Source organism: Poecilia reticulata, chromosome 15 (genome assembly GCF_904066995.2).
Source record: "Poecilia reticulata chromosome 15, P_reticulata-male-v2, whole genome shotgun sequence".
Taxonomy (NCBI): domain Eukaryota; kingdom Metazoa; phylum Chordata; class Actinopteri; order Cyprinodontiformes; family Poeciliidae; genus Poecilia; species Poecilia reticulata.
In genome coordinates, this window is record NC_088844.1 from 16168914 (window position 1) to 16187688 (window position 18775).

At 40.9% G+C, this 18775-nt stretch overlaps 1 protein-coding gene across 1 annotated transcript in view; it reads left to right on the forward strand.

The window, feature by feature from the left end:
* Positions 1 to 18238, forward strand: part of LOC103476866 (semaphorin-4G-like) — a 31827-nt gene extending 13589 nt beyond the window's left edge. The window contains exons 3-15 of the mRNA XM_008429567.3: positions 1871 to 2019; positions 3706 to 3768; positions 4467 to 4565; positions 4677 to 4770; positions 4858 to 4971; positions 5301 to 5455; positions 6201 to 6376; positions 7654 to 7798; positions 8592 to 8814; positions 10121 to 10236; positions 10322 to 10476; positions 11485 to 11543; positions 12587 to 18238. Of these exons, the coding sequence (XP_008427789.1) occupies positions 1871 to 2019; positions 3706 to 3768; positions 4467 to 4565; positions 4677 to 4770; positions 4858 to 4971; positions 5301 to 5455; positions 6201 to 6376; positions 7654 to 7798; positions 8592 to 8814; positions 10121 to 10236; positions 10322 to 10476; positions 11485 to 11543; positions 12587 to 13551 (2513 nt within the window). The 3' untranslated portion in view covers positions 13552 to 18238. The remainder of the gene's footprint in view (positions 1 to 1870; positions 2020 to 3705; positions 3769 to 4466; positions 4566 to 4676; positions 4771 to 4857; positions 4972 to 5300; positions 5456 to 6200; positions 6377 to 7653; positions 7799 to 8591; positions 8815 to 10120; positions 10237 to 10321; positions 10477 to 11484; positions 11544 to 12586) is intronic.
* Positions 18239 to 18775: the final 537 nt, after the last annotated feature.

Consider the following 18775-nt stretch of genomic DNA (forward strand, 5'->3'; position numbering starts at 1 on the left):
GCAGCAAGTAAATACTGTGTCGTTGAAGTTAATGCGTTAGAATCAGGAAAAATGGGCGAGGGTAAGAGAGTTTGACAAAGGCCACCTCCCCGATGAATCAAACAACTCAGTCATAATGTCTGCTAAGCTGCAGCTCAATTAAGTGTTGGGCAGCATCTTTCAAAATTAGTCCAAGCAACAACAAAAAAAACACAAAAAAAAAGAAATGGTGAAGACTGGTCTGGGTGGTTCAATGCAACAAGCAAACTACTGTCGATCAAACTGGTGGTTCTGAGAGAATGTGCATGAAAACGCTGACCCACTCTTTTATTTTATTCACATCTCACGGATGGCCGAGTGAATCACTTACCTAGAAATGCATGGTTCCAAGACGCACTACAGGAAGAAAACAAGCAGCACAGACAGCGTGAGACTCTGCTGGGCAGCCTTGTGTCCTGCAAGGTCAATGTTTCTTACCACCTACATACCACTTACCCTGTTGTTAAAAAAAAAAAGTGAGTATTCACTATGCGTGATGCATGATGGTGCTAAAGGGATGGTGGATAAATCGCTTCAGCATTTTGTGTAACAGCTGTGCATGTGTAAAGCCCTGGATGATGCTCCTTTTAGTACTTATGATATTACACTGTTTTCTTTTAATACGCATTTTTATAAATCCACGACTAAGTCGTATTTATACACCTGCACATTGAAAAACCCCGGGCAGGACGGAGGTGGTGGGGTGGAGTCGCCGCATACACCTCAGAAGTATGTAGTTGCACAGCTGCGCCTACCAGAGCATTGTCGCAGACCATTTACATCCTTTTATGCAAATGGTAACCACTGATGACTGTGGCCTCTTTCAACAGGATAATGCTCCCTGCCACAAACCAGCGTCTCTTAACCAGCACTGTTTAATCACATAAGCTCTTCATTTAACGGCGAGGTGATCTCTTCACTATATTCTAGATGGTGGGGACATTGTAACTATGGGAAAGAAAGGGACTACAGGGAAAAATGTGGGTGGATCATATTCAAAATCATCAAGGAAGAAGCTTCAAACGTGTTTTTTGAAGAAAAGAAAAAAACAAACAAACATATATTTAACTCAAATATTTTTCTTCAGACAACTGAATAAAAACTTCAAATTGTAAAGCAAGACAGGGAACAGCAACACCTGCTCTGTGATTTTGCATCAACATTCAAAAATCCTGCTGTGGGAAATCCATCATCCAAGATTAAATTCTGCTTTGGCTTTTTTATCCTCATCCTGTCAGATCCGATCGAGAAAGCTCTCTGTCTCCAGGTTTAATATGTCTTACATGACATGTTGGTGGACAAAACCCTATCAGCTTCTAAAGATTTTACTTTTTTTATTTTATTTATTTTTTTAACTTTAATCGCCACTCAACAAATATTTTTAACTTGGCATGTACGTTATAGCCGAGAAGATGAAAATATAATGATGGAGAATACCTTTCTTCTTCTGGGTCGGGTTATTTTTGAACCTGCATTTGTTCCCATAGAGACGGAGTGTAATCAATAGCCTCAGTGAAAAGTGTTTGTGCTTATTCCTAACTATTAATGTGTGAAGCTGTGGCTTTTTCTGCCGTACCTTTTGTTACTTCACAGAAATGTTCTGCAGAAATAACTGGAGGAAGTCCAATTACAATAGAACGCTTTTGGAACGTGTCACCTCTGCAATTTTAGAAGCTCATTAATGAATTGTAAATATTTCTATGCTGCCGATTTCAACTGAGCAAGAGTGGCTTAAAGACATACTGTAACTTTACAGTATCTTTGCTAGACATTATTCCTATTTGCAGAATCAGCAGACGCAGAGTCACCTTCATCAGAATCTTGTCCTCTTCTCATCTTCTTTTCCCGTCAGGTCTCGAGGGCTACAGGCGTTTCGAGTCTTCTGCAGTCAACTACAGCACGATGCTGCTGGAGGCTGACAGCGAGCGGCTTTACGTGGGGGCCCGTGGGGCCGTATTCGCTCTGAATGCCTCTGACATCTCAGCCAGCTCCGCTCTCACTGTGAGTTTGTTTGTTTGTTGTGTTGCTGCATGTATTGTGCTCACATGCCATGTATTTTTATTTTATTTTTATTTTTTTACAGTTTTTACTGTTTCATTTATGCTCCCCAGTTCAGGAAAGTTATGAAAAGAAAACATCCAAAACGTTTCATTTTGAGGTCGAAGCAAAGCGAACCACTGTTATGCTGCAGCCACTTTAATTGCTGCATAAATTTGAGAAAATCATTTTAATTTGTGTCAACGCCCTCCTCGGGTATTAACAAATAGAAGAATATCGCGTTAATTCAATTTGTACATAAATCTTAATGCAGGCTTTACCAGATGAATAAATATATGTAAAAACCCAATGCCTAATGTTTAATTCTGTTGTTAATAATTTACTTCGATGATGTTTAATGTTTAAACTGTATTTCCTTGTGCTTCCCAGCGCAGGCTTGTTTAGGTCAATGCTGAGCAATAAATGATGGTTATAGTTTGAGCTAGGTTAGCAGTTGGTATATCTTTATATGTTTTTCTTCTTATTTACTGTAAACTATTGTCTTTACTGTAGGTTATAGTTGTGTAATACACTGACTCAAATTAAAATTTTAATTTTCTTAAATATTCAGTTGTTTCATAACTCGAACACTTGTCTATTTCTCATTGTGGATAGTTTTCCATGTTACAGAAAGATTCTCCAATTAAAGATTGGATCATTCTGAAATGTTCAGCATGTTATGCTACTGCGATAAAAGCTACCTTTATTTAAAGGATTATAAAACATCTTTCACATGGAGGACTGTGTAGTCTTGTGTTTTTTATTTGTTTATTTTAATAAAATCAACAAAGGCAGAGCAGTAAAAGAAAAGTAAATGATTGTGTTGGATGCAGGTATTGTTGCCAGTATTCTTGAAGAAGATATTAAACTTTCATCACAGACTTCCTTTGGTGTATTTATGTGGAGAATTGACTGAAACACTCTCACAGTCAAGCTGTTGTAAACATCTCCAGGATGTGTTCAGGCTTAGATATTCCTTGAGGTAACTCATAATAAAAAAAGAGCAATTAAACTATATCCCTAGCTGGTGGCACAATGAACATTACACTTCTTGCCGTTTATGTGTTTAATGTTTTACACGGCTACCTCTTTACTCTCCGGCACATAGAAATTTTCATGCCATATGAAATGCTTCAAATTTGAGCTGTACTTCTAGTATTGAGCCAAGAAAAGCCTCTAGGCTTTATAAGATCGGTGTTTCTTAATATTGTATTGAGCTAAAGCCACGAATATGAGCTATCTTATATACAAGCCTAGAAAAAAAAAATGTTTGAAGATATTGTTTCCTGGATTCTTCCAGGAAACAATTTGGCTCCAATTAAGAGTCAAATCGGTGTTACAATGTTTTACTATGTTTTTAGCAAGTGTTGTCCTCCATCTGTTCTGCTTTGTGTTTCACCTGTTTTTATGTGTGTGTGCGTAGCATTGCATCGCAAGCGCTGCTGTGCCTCCATCTCCTTTGTGAGCTAAATATCTGTTACATAACATAAAAAACACGTTTGGTTACTCAACAGTAGTCGTTTTAGATGCCATGGTGACAAAAGGAAAATCTATTTTCCCTCAATTGTGTGGTAATTTCTTCAATATCCTCAAGTGTTCAATGATGTGATTTTTTTCTGTCTTGCTTTATGTCCTTTGGTCTTGCTATAGATCGAGTGGGAGGCCTCCACTGAGCAAAAGCTTCAGTGTGTGCTCAAGGGAAAAGACAATAAGGTTGACACTTTGTTCTTTTAATCCTGTCATTCTTTTCATTTTTTTTATTCTGTTTTACTCTAATGATTAAAAGAAAAGCTACATTCTCTTTAAAAAATGCAGTTGCCAAATTATTCTCTCTCTGTGTCTCTCTTAGTTAAAATGCTGGTGAAATTCTTCTGCGGAACAAGGCTATTGCCCCATTTTTACATCCTTTCAATCTGTTTGAAGCACTTTATCACCATATCCCGGTGTTATGTGTCAAAATGTTCAACACTCTCTAAGCTTCATCCATCCAGCAGTTTCAGGCTTGAGCAAAGGGTTGAAATATAATTAGGAAGAAAGGTTAAAGAACAAAATTGAATGAAATCAAATGGTCCAATTGTTTTGGTGTTTAAAATTGATGTACTTAAGTATTTGCTTCCTAAAATAAGTGGATAATATCAGAAATGTAGCAGATAAATGTAAAATAAATGTCCATAAATAAACTTTCTGTATTGGCTTTACCCAATATTACAGAGCTTTTCTTCCAATTAAGCATTTGAATCAAAGAGTGAATTTATATTTAGTGTAATTTATTCTCTAACAAACCAGCCCACATATATGAATTTCATTAATATTAATTATTTGCTGTTATGTTACATCTGATATGTGAATGCACACATTGTTGTTTGTTCCTTTTATTTTAATTAAGTGTGCTTTTTGTCTTCCTCTTTCAGACAGAGTGTTTTAATCACATCCGCCTCCTGCAGAGGTTTAACTCTACGCACCTGTACATGTGTGGGACTCACGCCTATATGCCCCTCTGTGCATATGTTGTATGTCCATGAATACGTTTTCTTTCTTCAGCAATCCACCACATTAGTTTTAAGTTTTAGCTACAAAAACTGCTTTTTTAAGTATTTTTTTTTCCTCTGTTTTTCCTTTAGGATGAAAAGAGGTTTGTTATGTCCTCTCAGCCCGAAGAAGGCAAAGATAAATGTCCTTATGGGCCAACAACAGGTTTCACTGCCCTCATTATAGGTAAGCCACATGAAAAATGTACATTTCATGAAGAATTTGTCTTCAAATTTGGATGATGCAAAACTTTTTTTTTTTTTTTTGCTTCAGACCAGCAGATATACACAGCTTCCCGGTACGATTTCTGGAGCTTTCCGGATATTCGCCGAAACGCTCCATCTCCCGCTCTGAAGACGGAGAATGCTCCCACACGCTGGCTGAACGGTGAGATCATTTCCTGAAATAGAAGCATTTGATCACATTTGGATGGCAAGACTGTGCGAGTGCACCACAGTTTTATTTTAAAGTGTTTTAACATTGTGATGGTGTTTCTGGATGGCCCCTAGCAATTTGTTTAATAATGTAATGTTTTTGGTCTTAATGAGAAAGAGCACGCGGTTAGATAGATGAATTAGTTGATGTAGCAAATTCAGTATGGAATGACACCTTTAATTTTATTACATCTAAATGGGACACAAATACAAATATGCTAAGCAACTCCATACACCAAAAAATAGGCAAAAATGTTTCAATTCATCTCTTCTTCCTTGCAGAGGCGGACTTTGTGGGTTCAGCTCTTGTCAGGGAGAGTTTGGGCAGCAGCGATGGAGACGACGATAAGATCTACTTCTTCTTCACCGAAAAGAGCCAGGAGCAATCTACAACCTACAGCCACAGCAGGGTGGCTCGTGTGGCCCGAATTTGCAAGGCGAGTGCAAAACTCAAGGTCTTATGTATTCTGCTGCTGGGAGGGAAGCCCTTCATCAGGGCAAATGTGTGAAGTTTTTTTAGCTGATGTAACAAACGAGGGGCGGGCTGGGAGACACATTTAGAGTCGAGGAGCACGGCATAATTACAGGAGCAGACTGCGTCGGTGATGAATTAGCTGCAGAGCCAGTGAGGTTTGGAGAGGATGAATGCAGGTGAGACAGGCTGTTTAGCATCTTTCTTTTTAAAATGTGAATGATGAACATTCGCCACTGCCGTGATAGGCATCAGCCATCTGTTGCCTTTTATAACCTCGTTGTTCGTCTTTAATGAAGAGAACTCACTGGGGCCGTTTTTGGAGGTATATAAATCAATCCGTTTTATTATAATTGAAATGCACCAGGATTTCTTGTGCAGTGTCAAAAACTTCAGCTCAAAATAAAACATTTTTAAAGATTATTATCATAAAAGGACGTCTGTATCTGTTGTGTGCCTTTGACATTTATTATTGATCTGATACCAGGGAATGAAATTCCACGAGGAGGTCATAACCCCCTTTTTTTTTCTTTTTTTTTTTGTGTGCGCCCTCAGTTCTGTATTTCTAGAGGTGTTGCAGATATGAAACACGGCACCTCACACCTACCCACATCAGTTGTAAATGTCTTCCTGACACATTGGCTGTTTTGTAGTCCTCGCCTCACACGACTCTCCTCTCCTCATCTGCTCCTCCTTTTTTTGTCCCTCAGGGAGACCGAGGAGGCCATTTGACTCTCCAGAAACGATGGACGTCCTTCCTGAAGACGAGACTGACTTGCTCTCTGCCCGAGTACGACTTCCACTTTAACATGCTGCGCAGCGTCTTCGTAATTCATGGCCTCGCCCCGCAGGACACTCTGTTTTACGGCATCTTCGGTTTGGAGTGGTGAGTTAAAAAAAAAAAAAAAAAAAAGAAAATCTCTGTTTGGGTTGCGGAGCGGGAAGGATGGGGGATTGAGATTGCGAAAGCGGACGAGTGAGACTAAGATGAGAAGCAGCAGCCAATACATTGAAGCTTTCGAAGATCCCAGGAGGAGATGAGATAGAAAGAGGGCAGAGAAACTAAGTCCAGAGGGCGTTAGGTCCAAGTGGTTTGACGAGCTGAAGGTTTACAGATGTTTAGGAAAAGGTTGAGAAGATTTTTAGTTGCCTTTGAATGTTGAGAAATGGCAGATTTATGTGGCTCAAATGGAACAAAAATACAAGGAGATTCTGTTCATTCAATAACTTTCAGCACAGAAATAAATACGTGGAGGCTAACTGTGGCTGCTGCTTGAATTGTTTAAGATAACCAAGTCTGCAATAAATTTCCGTTTACATCTCTTGGGTATCGCTCAAAGAGGAGGCATGTAAAGAGGGCTTCTCCTTGTCTGAAACTCTTTGCTAGTTAAAGCACATACACTGCCTTCAAAGGTTTTCATGCACCTTAAACAGCATGACAAAACTGCAAAGCTACCAAGGCTCAGTTATACACATGAACCGAGAAGCTGGGAAAGGGGAGCATTAATCAGAGATGCAGCAATGAGGCCCACTGTAGCTATGGAGGAGCTGCAGACATTTTGCTACCAGCCACAAAAGCTGCAGCCCATCTGAACTGATGGGCTCAGGGCTTTTTGGTTTGCAAATCCGTTAGTCCGTTTCTCATCACATTTAGTTCATTTTTGTGGAGTTTTCTGGACTTAAGCAGGAACTTGGTTTTTGCTTTCACATGCTGACAAAGTTATCACTAAGACAAAATTGAACTGAACTTTGGACTTTGAAGATTTTTGTGTGTATCACTACTGCATAAATCAATTCCTCATCCTAAGGCAGCAGCAATGGAAAATGCTATTTCATATCAAAGCAAACAGCATAAACAAATAACACTCCATACATCTTGATGTTGTTATTTTCTCTTCAAGCTCCAATTCTGTCTCTTACCTCCCCTAAACCTCGTTGTTGCCTCTTAATTCCCGTTCTCAGACCTTTATGATTTCTAATGAGCTTCATCTCTGTCAGCACTCATCCTCTTCCTCTTCCTCCAGTTTGTCTCTCTCTATCCTTTGACGAGCTGCGGCGCCGCTGCACCTCTGCTTCTCTTGCCATGGTAACCCCTGGTTTACTAGTGTTATTGTTTGTGACTTGTGCTCTGGTCTTTCTCCCCCTGCTACTTGACGTACAAAGGAAAAACGTGAAGGCGTCTGCAGTGTGTCGGTTCGCTTTGTCTGAAGTCCAAGAAGCTTTCCAAGGACCCTACATGGAGAGCCAGGATTCCGGCTCCACCTGGAAGGAATATGTTGGAAAAATCCCCGAGCCACGACCTGGAACTGTAAGCACACGTTCACAAGCTATTGCACACAGACAGTGACGGCTTTTGAGTTTTATTAAAATTAGAACAAAGCTCATCTTCAACTTGCATTAAACAGGAATAGCTAGAGAGCAGATGAGATCATTTTAAACCGAAGACGAATTTATTAAGATGTTACACTAAACATGGAGGGAAAACTAGACAAAGAATGAACGTCGACTTTGAGAGACTCAAACCATTTTTATGGCAATTAACGAAAGGGGAGAGGGGCCAGCGGTCGACTTTGCGGTAGGAGACATTTTCTATTGTGGGTGAATTTCAGCATTTCTTCAGACTTAATTAAACTTTCCCATTAAATGGAAAAAAAGAAGAAAAAAAAGGAATAGTCAAAGGTTTTGGGGTGAGAGCGTGAAAGCCTCTTAGAGGAGTTGGCTGACATCATTTGAACAGAACAAAGCGAAAGGAAAGCTGCCTCCTCATTCAGGTGCAGTGAGAGCCGAGTCACCCTCGTGTCAGCGGAAAAACGGACGCTGAGCTCACACAGGCTTATTAAAATCTAAATGAAAACTTGCAGTTTCTCTTGACACGGTCTTCCAACGGTTCCTATTTTTCTCATGATGTCTGAATTCTCCCTGAGGACCGTCTCACTAATCCTCCTGACATCCTCTCTACCCTCCAGAGCTGGCCTCTATTTAAAGACTGGTTTATTACATATAAGGACAACACTGTCTCGCTCTCTCTCGCTCTCCAAGCACTTTGTTACTTCGTCCTCATCCCCAGTCCATGTCTCTCTTTGGTCTTTCTTTTACTGCAGTGCATTACTGGCAAGCTGAGGGCCAAGGGCATGAACGTCTCCACGTCCCTACCCGACGAAGTCCTGGATTTTGTCAGACGGCATCCTCTAATGTCCCATCAGGTCCAGCCTGCAGACAGACGTCCCCTCTTGTTCAGGAGGACGACAGACTACACACATATGGCAGCGACTGTGGTCCAGGGAGTAGACGAGCAAACGTACCACGTTTTATATATGGGCACAGGTGTGTGTGAAGCTTCTCAGCAAGCTGATTTTTAGATAAAAACTGGTAACGGAGGGTTTAGAGTCCTTTTTAAAGATGAACAAAGCAAAACAAAACGTTATTTTTCAGTGAGGGCTGGTGGGAGGATTTGAGCCTGGCACTGTTTCTGCTCTGAATGTTGAATCAGATCATTTTAGAATTGCAAAATGTCCGTTATGAAAGCTCTGCGAACGCCGGTCTGGTATAACCCCCTGGCAAAAATCTGATGTCAGCGTTTTGGAGGATGTTCAGTCAGTTGTTTCAGAAATCATAAATAACAAAAAAAACAACAAAAAAAAACAATATTCGTCATCCAATCAGATTCCAACATTTTCTTTTAACAGCTGATAGATCAGTTTGGCAGAATAGAGCGTTGTTATCCACCCAAGTTTCATCCTAAACTTTTAGTTGGAAATCTAGTCGATTTACTGACTTCATCGTTGACTCTTGAGATCTTCTTTTAATGAAAAATCCATTTGACTTTTGGAAAGAGAAACATCTCTAAGATTTCTCCTGTGCCTTTGCTGTTTGGGTTGTCAGAAATGCAGCCTGCAGGACGTTAGTTGGCCCTTGTAATGAGTTTGCGCGGCATATGAAAGCAATTCAGGAATGGAATTAATTTGGCTGATGATAAAATAATTGGGATTTTTTTTCTGTGCTGCAAATTAAAACATCTTGACAGAGCATCTTCTGATTCCATGTTTTATTTTTTGCCAGTGGTTGCAGTAATCATCTGTTAAATCCCATTTATCATACAGATTTTCATTATTTATTAATCAGATCTTAATGTACTCACTTTGAACCTGCTTGTCATAATAATAGTAATACATTTCTTTAAATATAATACAGACCCATTTGATAAATTGGAACATTACGGAAAGTTCAATTTATTTCAGGAATTTACTAAGCGATTTTATTATATAGGTAAATTACACACAGATGGATGTTAAAAGCAGAAATGTGGGTTTAGTGAAAAGTATTTTTAATACTCGTTTAAAAGTTGCTGTTTTCAAATTGTGCTTTTAATCTGACAAATGAGCTTCATTGATTATTCTATGGTATATTCTAATTTATTGAATATGACTGCAGTGAGTTTACAATGTAAAAGCACTAAGGATAATTCATCCGAAAAAAAAAAGAAAAGAAAGGTTTTGAGGTGAACGTTGTTAAACTTAAATCCTAAGCTCTGCTCCTTTTGTGGTTTTCCAGTGTTGAATCATCTCTGCCGACTAACATTTTGAAAACTAGCTAACTAAACATCCCAAACTTTTGATCTTTGCCTATCCAGATGAAGGTTGGTTGCACAAAGCCGTAGACATCAAAGGTCAGCTGCACATTATCGAAGAGTTGCAGCTGTTTGAAGAACCAGAACCTGTCACCAACGTTCTGCTGTCTACAGAGCGGGTAGCCAGTCTCGCCGCCTTAAATACACAAAGTTGAAGATGACTCACTGTCTTAATACTTAAATCCTAATTATTTCCCCCCTCAGACGAGTGTGTACGTCAGCTCCCCATCGGGCGTTGTTCAGCTGCCGCTGTCGAACTGCGAGAGATACGCTTCCTGCTACGACTGCATATTTTCCCGGGACCCTCACTGTGCCTGGAGCGGAGCCGAGTGTGTGGACGTAATGACTCAGTCGAACAGGTGAGTGTTGAAATCTGTCAGCGTGTAGTTGGATCAGGTGACTGAAGGTGACCCTTGATTGGGCTGATGTATCGCTGCGCCCTGTGACAATGTCAGCGCCCAGAACGGTTGCGTAATCAAGACTGCGGGCAGAAACTTGGCCCCGGCTGTAATCGTAAACACATCATGCGGCTGCATATTTGGTGTGCACTGAGTCATGTGGACATGTAAGCTTTATCGGCAGAAACAAGCTGATTCGGAGAATGAGGAAGTTGTGCAGTGCCTTGCAAAATAATTCATACTCCTTCAACATTTTCTGTATATTTTCAATGCACAAGATTATTTACAAGTGGGAACTAGAAGGAGGATGAAATGAAAATTTGAAAGGTGTGGTGTGCAAATCAAATCGCATTTTTCCCCTGATACCCCTAAATGAAATCAAGTTGGATCAGTTGCCTTTACAAATGATCCAATCAGTACAAACTAACACTCCATCAAACAAACGTGAACATGTAATTTTTATGGTGGCGCATGGTGATGGCAGCAACATGCTGTGGGGATTGTTCTCTTCAGCAGAACTTAGGAAACTGATCAAAGCTTACTTCTGAATCTTGTGGGAGACTGAAGATGACTTGAGATTAAAAGTACAGTCGGAACTGTAGTTGAAGATTTCTGTTCACCTGCGCTCTCAATCCAATCTGACTGAACTCAAGTTGTTTTCCAAAGAAGAAAAGACAAATAAATGCACAACACTGAGATCTATACCCTGAAAGACGTGCAGTGGTAAAAGCAACAAAGGCTGGTTCTGATATCCATCTTTCATTTAACAACTATGTGCTTTTTTTTTTTACCTTTATGTATCATATAAAAATGTGTTCACGAGGTTGTAGCGTTAAAAAAAATGCCAGGCTGTGAATACCTTTTCAAGACACTGTAAATAGATCAAGTGGAAAGGATAAGAAATAAAACCCTCTGCTCCCTTTTATTTTTCTATTGTGCTCATTATTATTTTTTTCTCCCCTTTCACAGATCCTCTTTAATCCAAGACATCCAGCATGGCAGAACGGGGTGTGAGAACACAGGATACGGTATGCAGAAGTCTTATCTGATGCTTATTTATATATATATATATATATATATATATATATATATATATATATATATATATATATATATATATATATATATATATAAAAGTTTGCTTTAAACATCTAGACAGAGGATTAAAAATAGAGGATATGAGGCTCAAAAGATGCACAGTTGTCATCGGTTGGCGTGAAGGCCTCTTTGAAAGTTGATTATATGCACAGCGTTGGTAAAACCCTCTCCTCCCTCCTTTAATCACATCTTTGCTGTCTACGGAGAGAAATCTGTTTGATATTCAAGGCAGGCGAATGCCTTCTCCCCATTTATCAATTTTCACTCTGATGAAATGTAGCGTCTTCTAACTCCTCATTCTGTCTCTGTATGGGGCATCATGATACCATTATTATTAAAAAGTGTCTAATTGAACATCATGGCACGATAAGTCTGGACATTCTCTGATATATTTGGTGAATGATAAATAATTAGTATGTGAGTCAAGTGGGTAAGTTAATGTAATATTGTGAAGTTAGATTCTCCTCAAACTTTTGCACACTGTGTCACATTAAAACCACAAGCTTCTGCGTGTTTTATTGAGGTTCTATGTGATAGATCAACATAGAAAAGTACATAGCCGTGTAATGGCAATAAAAATTAATATAGAGAAGGTTGTAAATAAATTTGAATGGGCAATTTTTTTTTTTACTAAAATGGAATTAAAACTTTTTTCAAAACTGATTGCTTTTACATCCTTACAGGAAATAAATAAAATCCCACAAGTGTGATCCAATTAAGAATCTTGGAGAAGAACGTTGCTGCTTCTAGGCAATTAAATCAGTTAAATGAAGCTCAAAATATTTGAGCTTGAAATAAATTTTAGCCCTCACATGTGCAAATCTGGTGGAGACATACCCCAAAAGACTGATTCTACTATGTTTTTACTCAAGGGAGCTAAATATAAATGCGTGCCACACTTTTCAGATTACTAAAGGACGAAGGACATGAATGCTTTTACAAAGCACTGTGTGACAAAATGTTGATTTTTCAGACGTGGTCCAGCGGAGCCGTTCTGTTCGGGTCGGCGATGACGTGCTGCTGCAGTGCGAGCTCAACTCTAACCTGGCGACTCCATCCTGGACGCTGAGCGGCGGCGAGGTGCAGGGCTACGACCTCAACTCCGGCTTCAGGACAGGGACGGACGGCCTGCTGATCATCGAGGCCCGGCAGGACCAGAGCGGCCTCTACACCTGCCACGCGGTTGAGAACGACATTAAGGTCGCCATAGTCACCTACAATGTAACCATCAGCCCGGATCTGCCTCGTCCTCCACCCGGAGAGCGAACAAGGACCTTTATTGCCACGGTACCAAGTACTGAGCACCCCTCATCTGACGGGGCGCAGTCACTCCACCTGCTGTCCCCCAAGAATATGGAAGCCATGTATCTGTCCCTCATCACCGTCCTCGGTGGGCTTTGCGTGGTCCTCACCGTTGTGCTCGCTTATGTGGGCTTCTGCCTGCGGGCAGACCAGAGAGGGAAATACTCTCTGCGTGCCGCAGCCGCAGCGCACCCGAGCAGCAAGAGGAGCAGCAGGTGCAGGAAGCAGCACAGGAACTCCACCCACATGGAGCTGAAGACCGTCTCTAGCCACTGCAACGGCGTCTGCAACGGGGTTTCCAAGCTGCATAACGGAGACTCCCAGGACGGAGGCTTTTTGCAGATCGTTCCCGGTGAGGCTCAGACTCTGGCGAGTAACGATCCTCCTCCCCCGGCGCCTCCCCTCCCTCCCATGCCGCAGCACACGTCTCCAGAGTGTGACTTCCCCAACGGGCTGTCAGCCACGCTGCCCAGCGTCCTGAGGCGGATGAACGGGAACAGCTACGTGTTGCTGAGGCAGAGCGACTCAGAAAATACTTCGCCGCTCTCCCACTGCTTCTCCGAGGAGCTCAACAGGATCTTGGAGAAGAGGAAGCACACTCAGCTGCTGCCCAGGCCGGATGAGAGCTCAGTGTAGAGACGCGCGGCTCTCGTTGAATTTGGGCTCTTACCCTGTGCCTGTCGCGTTGACCCCCACCCCCTCATTGCTGTAGCCTAGAGCAATGAAAGAGTTTCATTTCCATAATTTACTTTGGATTATATTTGACAGCTCTGCCTTTTGAACTAATGAGCCGTTTTTGTCTTCTGAATGACCAAACCTTCTCAGCACACTAGAAATGAAAACGAAACTTCCCAGTGAAGGTCAGTGCACGAAGAAGGAAATAAAATGCAATCTACCTCACCTCTACACTGCCTGAAGAGACATGTTGTCAAGACCGCAGTCGGCTCTGAGGATCGGTGCCGGAATATTACGGATCCGTGAAGAACAAAGCAGGACACACACACTGACTAACCAGCAGTGGAGACACAACGGAATATAAATATAATCGAAGAGGGAAGTTTGACCACAGGGCAGCTAGCAAAGCTTGTTTTAACATGAGCTACTGCACAGATGGGCTATGCATTTTTAAAACATGACACTCACTAATTATAAATATGGATGTAAGTGGAAATGACAGAATTTCGCTATCAGGCTTCCGTTACTGGTGGCCCTTAATGTCTGTCATCTGCTTCTTGAGGAAGTCTTTTTACGCCATTGTCAGACCTCACCTTTAACCTCATGACATTTGCCCTCCTGCACTGTAGTCTTCACGACTCCAGCTTGTAGCTGATTGCACGGATAGCACAACAAGGGGAATTTTCCCATCGGCTAAATGTTGTGTTTGTCTGTTGGGGCCAGAGACCGGCTGGAGAGACGGCTGAAAAACACAGAGGACAGCGGCATCATGGGAAACGAGCACAAAGAGAAGCACCAGATGAATTCAAACCGTTTTTAATATAACATTCAGTACGAAGCTATTAGTAAGAAATAGTTGAAATATTCAAGATTTATTATTAATATTGAAAATTAACCAGTTTTTATTCAGCGTCTGTGTTTTGATAACGTTGATGATGTTAATGGTTTTTTTTTTATTTATTTATCTATCTATCTGTGAAAGATCAAATCTATATGATAACCTTAAACTTCCCAGTGTCATGGTATTATAATAAAAAGATTTAAAACAAAAATGTACAACAAGCCAAATGTAAATTTAAAACAACGTTGGCATAAAAAAAAAAAAAGAGCTGCCTGGTTTGTACCAGCTGTTCCTGTCCTCCACAGCGACTCGTGTCAGAAGTGCAAGCGATCTGCAGGGGGTGTGTATTGTTGTTTTAGCCGCTCGCGCAGATCTCCGTTTTTTTGCAACAGTTTGCACGCATGTGAGTGGCGTTCGCCAAACAGGAAGAGCAGGAAAGTAGTCTGAATGCTTGTTGGTTTTAACACATTCATAGCTGAACATAACAAAGGTTCACTCAAGGTTCAATTCTCCGCTACTCCAACTGACACAAACAGAAATGTTTCCAAGGAAATGAAGAATTTTTCTTTCTTTTTAAGAATGAGAAGATGTAGAAACGTTCTTTCAGACAGCTGGACAGCAGTGCACAGCAGCAGATGGGTTGAAAGACACCGATACATGACTCTCTGTTACATAAAGCTGGAAGAAAACACTCATGCACTTTCTCTAGCAAGGCATAAGAGAAAGATTTAGCAGTTCTCTACTTGTTTAAAAACCTTGAAGAACCTTCATACTGGTAACCAGCCTTGGTCTAATTTCTTGCATCCTTCATGCATGTAAAGAAATTACTACAAAATGTTGTCGTGGTAGTAAAATTGTCCATACCGCTGGCAGATTTAGGTTTAAGTAATGTTTTTATTTTACCTACATGTTTCGTCTGACTGGATGTAATATTAACATGTTAGGGTGACCCAAAAAGCTACTCAGAAGCTATAAGAACATTTGATATCGTCAATAAAAATGACTGTAGAGAAGGATGTAAATAGTCTTGAACATGCCGTTTTTACTAAAATAGAAATAAAACTTTTTTTCAAAACGGATTCCTTCTTTATTCTTTAGAGATCCCTCTCATTTGCTACGAAAAACACATTTCTTGGTTGAATGAAAATTATTATTAAACTAAATCTGCCAGGGTTATGAATGCCATTGGGCTTAAATATATTTGCTAACACAGTCAGACATTGCAGTTATTGTAACATGTGAAGTCCTTGACATATGATAAAAGGTTTATTTTAAACCTACACTCATGTTTTTGCCCGTTTTTCTAAAATGTTTCGCTATTATAAACTCTACTAAAGAAAAACAATGTAACGTTCTATTGCATCGAGGAAAGCTCAGTTGGCATGGAGTTCAGTTTCGATGGGAAAACTTGACAGTATTATTCTACTATTCTTGTGCATTTGGACACTGGCGTGAAACACGAGTAGAGGAAGTTTCTACCTTTTCGTTCCTCCCCAGTGCATCGACGCATTTTGTAGCTGGTGTTTGACACAGCGAACCCAAAGGAAGCCCAGCGACCGAAGCGAGCCTGAACGCACCACCGAGGCACGCCTAGCGTGAGATCGCGGCGCAGAGAGCGACAGACTGCAGAGCACCGAAGCAGCCAAGGTTCATAGTCCTGTTGTCTCACCGGCTCATCTCCCACTCAGGGCGCTCTGCCAGACAAGCACTTAGAAATATGGGCTGAGGAATTAAGAGCCGATGATCACAGCAAACACCGAGAGTAAAATGTTTCTTGAACTGCTTTCATGCTTTCTCGCATAAAGCCTCAGAGATTCTCTCGTGTATTAACAGCCGTTTCAAACGAACACCTTGTCAATAAGGAGAAAATTACAGCCCAACGCTCTTAAGTAGTGGAAGATAATGAACACTGGCGTTTCATTTCTAGAAGCAGATTAAATCTAGTTTAAGTTGCGACTCAGACGATGCACCTCGGCTCTGTTGATCAATGGAAAGATTAATACGTTGTGCGTCGGGACACAGATATGGTCGTTATCCCATTCAGTCTCCCCGGTTTGGTTTTCCTTCTCACTCAGCTTGTGCTGCGTCTTTCTTCTGTCGGAGCGCAGCAATAATTAGGCATTCGCCTTGTGACGAGTGGAGCTCACCAGAGAGCCGGGGCTCTCTCCCAAGATATTTACGCTTTGCTCCACTCTTTAAGTTTCCAATTACTTTCTCAACCCCTCGAGCTTACAGTCTGGAGTTTTTATTATTCTAAAATGGAAATGTACAAACAAGTACACATGATTCCCCCTCTGCCCCCTCCACTCCACTCCACTCCCCAACAGATATGCACGCAGCAGACGAAGATTTTATCAGTTCGTGTGTTTTGTGTGCGTGCTTGCGTGTGTGTGTGTGTGTGTGTGTGTGTGTGTGTGTGTGTGTGGTGGATGGAGCTGAAGAAGCCATGGATGAAATTATTTGCATTATCTGCTCTATATGTTGCACAACCATCTTTCTGCCTAAAGGTCAGCACTTATTGATATCTTATAACATTTCACAAAGTTGGAACACAAATCTTTGACCAGTCCTCTTTGCGCAATCCCTGCTGTTTGCTCTCTTGCACTTTCTCCTCTGCTAAACCCGCAGATGTTTTTTTTTTCTTTCTTAAAATTTAGACGAAGAAACCGAGTCATCGTTTCAAATGTAAGATTTTGCTTAGCTTTGGTTGTTCACTTTTCCAATTTTGTTGCATTGGATAGCTGCTTTCTGTTGTTTGTCTTTTGACAAGACTTGGGATGACGCCACGCTTTTCAAAGCGCAATTATTCTGAGCGTCGATCGGAGTCGCAACAGGAGAGACACTCAAATATTGAGAGGCTCTCTGACCTCATTCCAGAGCACAAGGCACAAAGTGAACACACTGATGTGGTTTTCTTTTATTTTGAGAGACCCGACTGACACCGGGAATATATGTATTTTTTTTTTTTTTTCTGTTTGTGTCATTTGCAGGTGCGATGAATACAGAGAAGTCTGTCTCCCAATCCGTGTCAGAGGGCATCATTGGCCGCATAGATGTTCTTTTGCAACGATCTTCAACACCGTGGAGGGATGGCGGAGTCAGAATCAAGGCTCTATAAAGGGCTACAAACATAAAACTTTAAGCTTTAGCTTCTGAAAATGTTTTCCCGCAGCGCATTGTTTGTCCAGGCTGCGGATGTCAGTGTGCAGAGCGTGTCCTTGAATCTGTTAGGCGCATACTTATCAAACTAAATGCAAAGTGTAATGACCTTTTCTCACCCTTTTCTCACTGCATGAATTATGTTCAAGCAGTGTTGGTTGAAGACGACCAAGGGTAGCTCGTGTTAGGAGTTGAAAAATGAAACGGTTCAGGTCTAAATGTTCTCTGTGAGCCTATTTTATTATAAAACCAAGGTGGGAGGGGGTGGGGGGTTTAAAATAAGAGCACAATTATTTTGTAGTTTTGTATATTGTATGTTTTGTTAGTTGTAAAAATGTAATGACACACTGTGTTGCGCAAAACGTGATAAATGGAAGCAATTTAACAGAAAGCATGCAAAAATACTTCTAATCTAATAGCAGAAGAACAATAAACAGCATTTTGTGAATTTGTCCCTTTATTCTTAATGTCATACTAAAGGGTTATTCCAATTTCCTTTCCACTCTGTCTTTTTAATCACTGTTTGCATGCTACACCATGTGTGTGCACACAGAAAACCCATTTTCTGAACTAACACAAAGAATAATGCAGCAGTGCTCCCCTTCACATTTCATGCACCGCAAAATTAAATAAAGATTTATACTTAAACCTCCTCCTCTTCTCATTTTTACACATGTGCACTTCCAGTCTTTTGTCTTGCAGAAGTAATAAGAAGAAACGAGCCATGTTTTTTGTTTTTTTTTTGTTTTTTCCTGTGAAAGCTTTAGCAGATAGCCCAGCCTGTAAACGTGATCAAATGCCCCAAACGAAAGAGCGGAAAGGTGTCTGTGTTGTAGCCGGCCCAAGTTCCCAGCATGGCACACAGACTGGTGAGGAAACATTTTTTTTGCTGGGCTCTTCTTGTCCCCCCAAACTGGTTCAGCGCCAGCACAATGGCGTTGGTAGCAAAACCCACACAGGCAGTAGAAAAATCCTCTGACGGCATTAAAAACGGATCATTTTACATCAGCTTTGTGCAGCAGTCATGAAGGAGCTTCTGTTTTTTTTGCTATCAATTAAAATGCTTTTGAACTTTCCTGTCAGAAATGTCACCGTCAATGAGTAAAAAAAAAAAAAAAAAAACCCAGACTCTTTCATCATTCATGTAACCTTTCCACACGATCCTCAGAGGGAGTTTAGCACCCA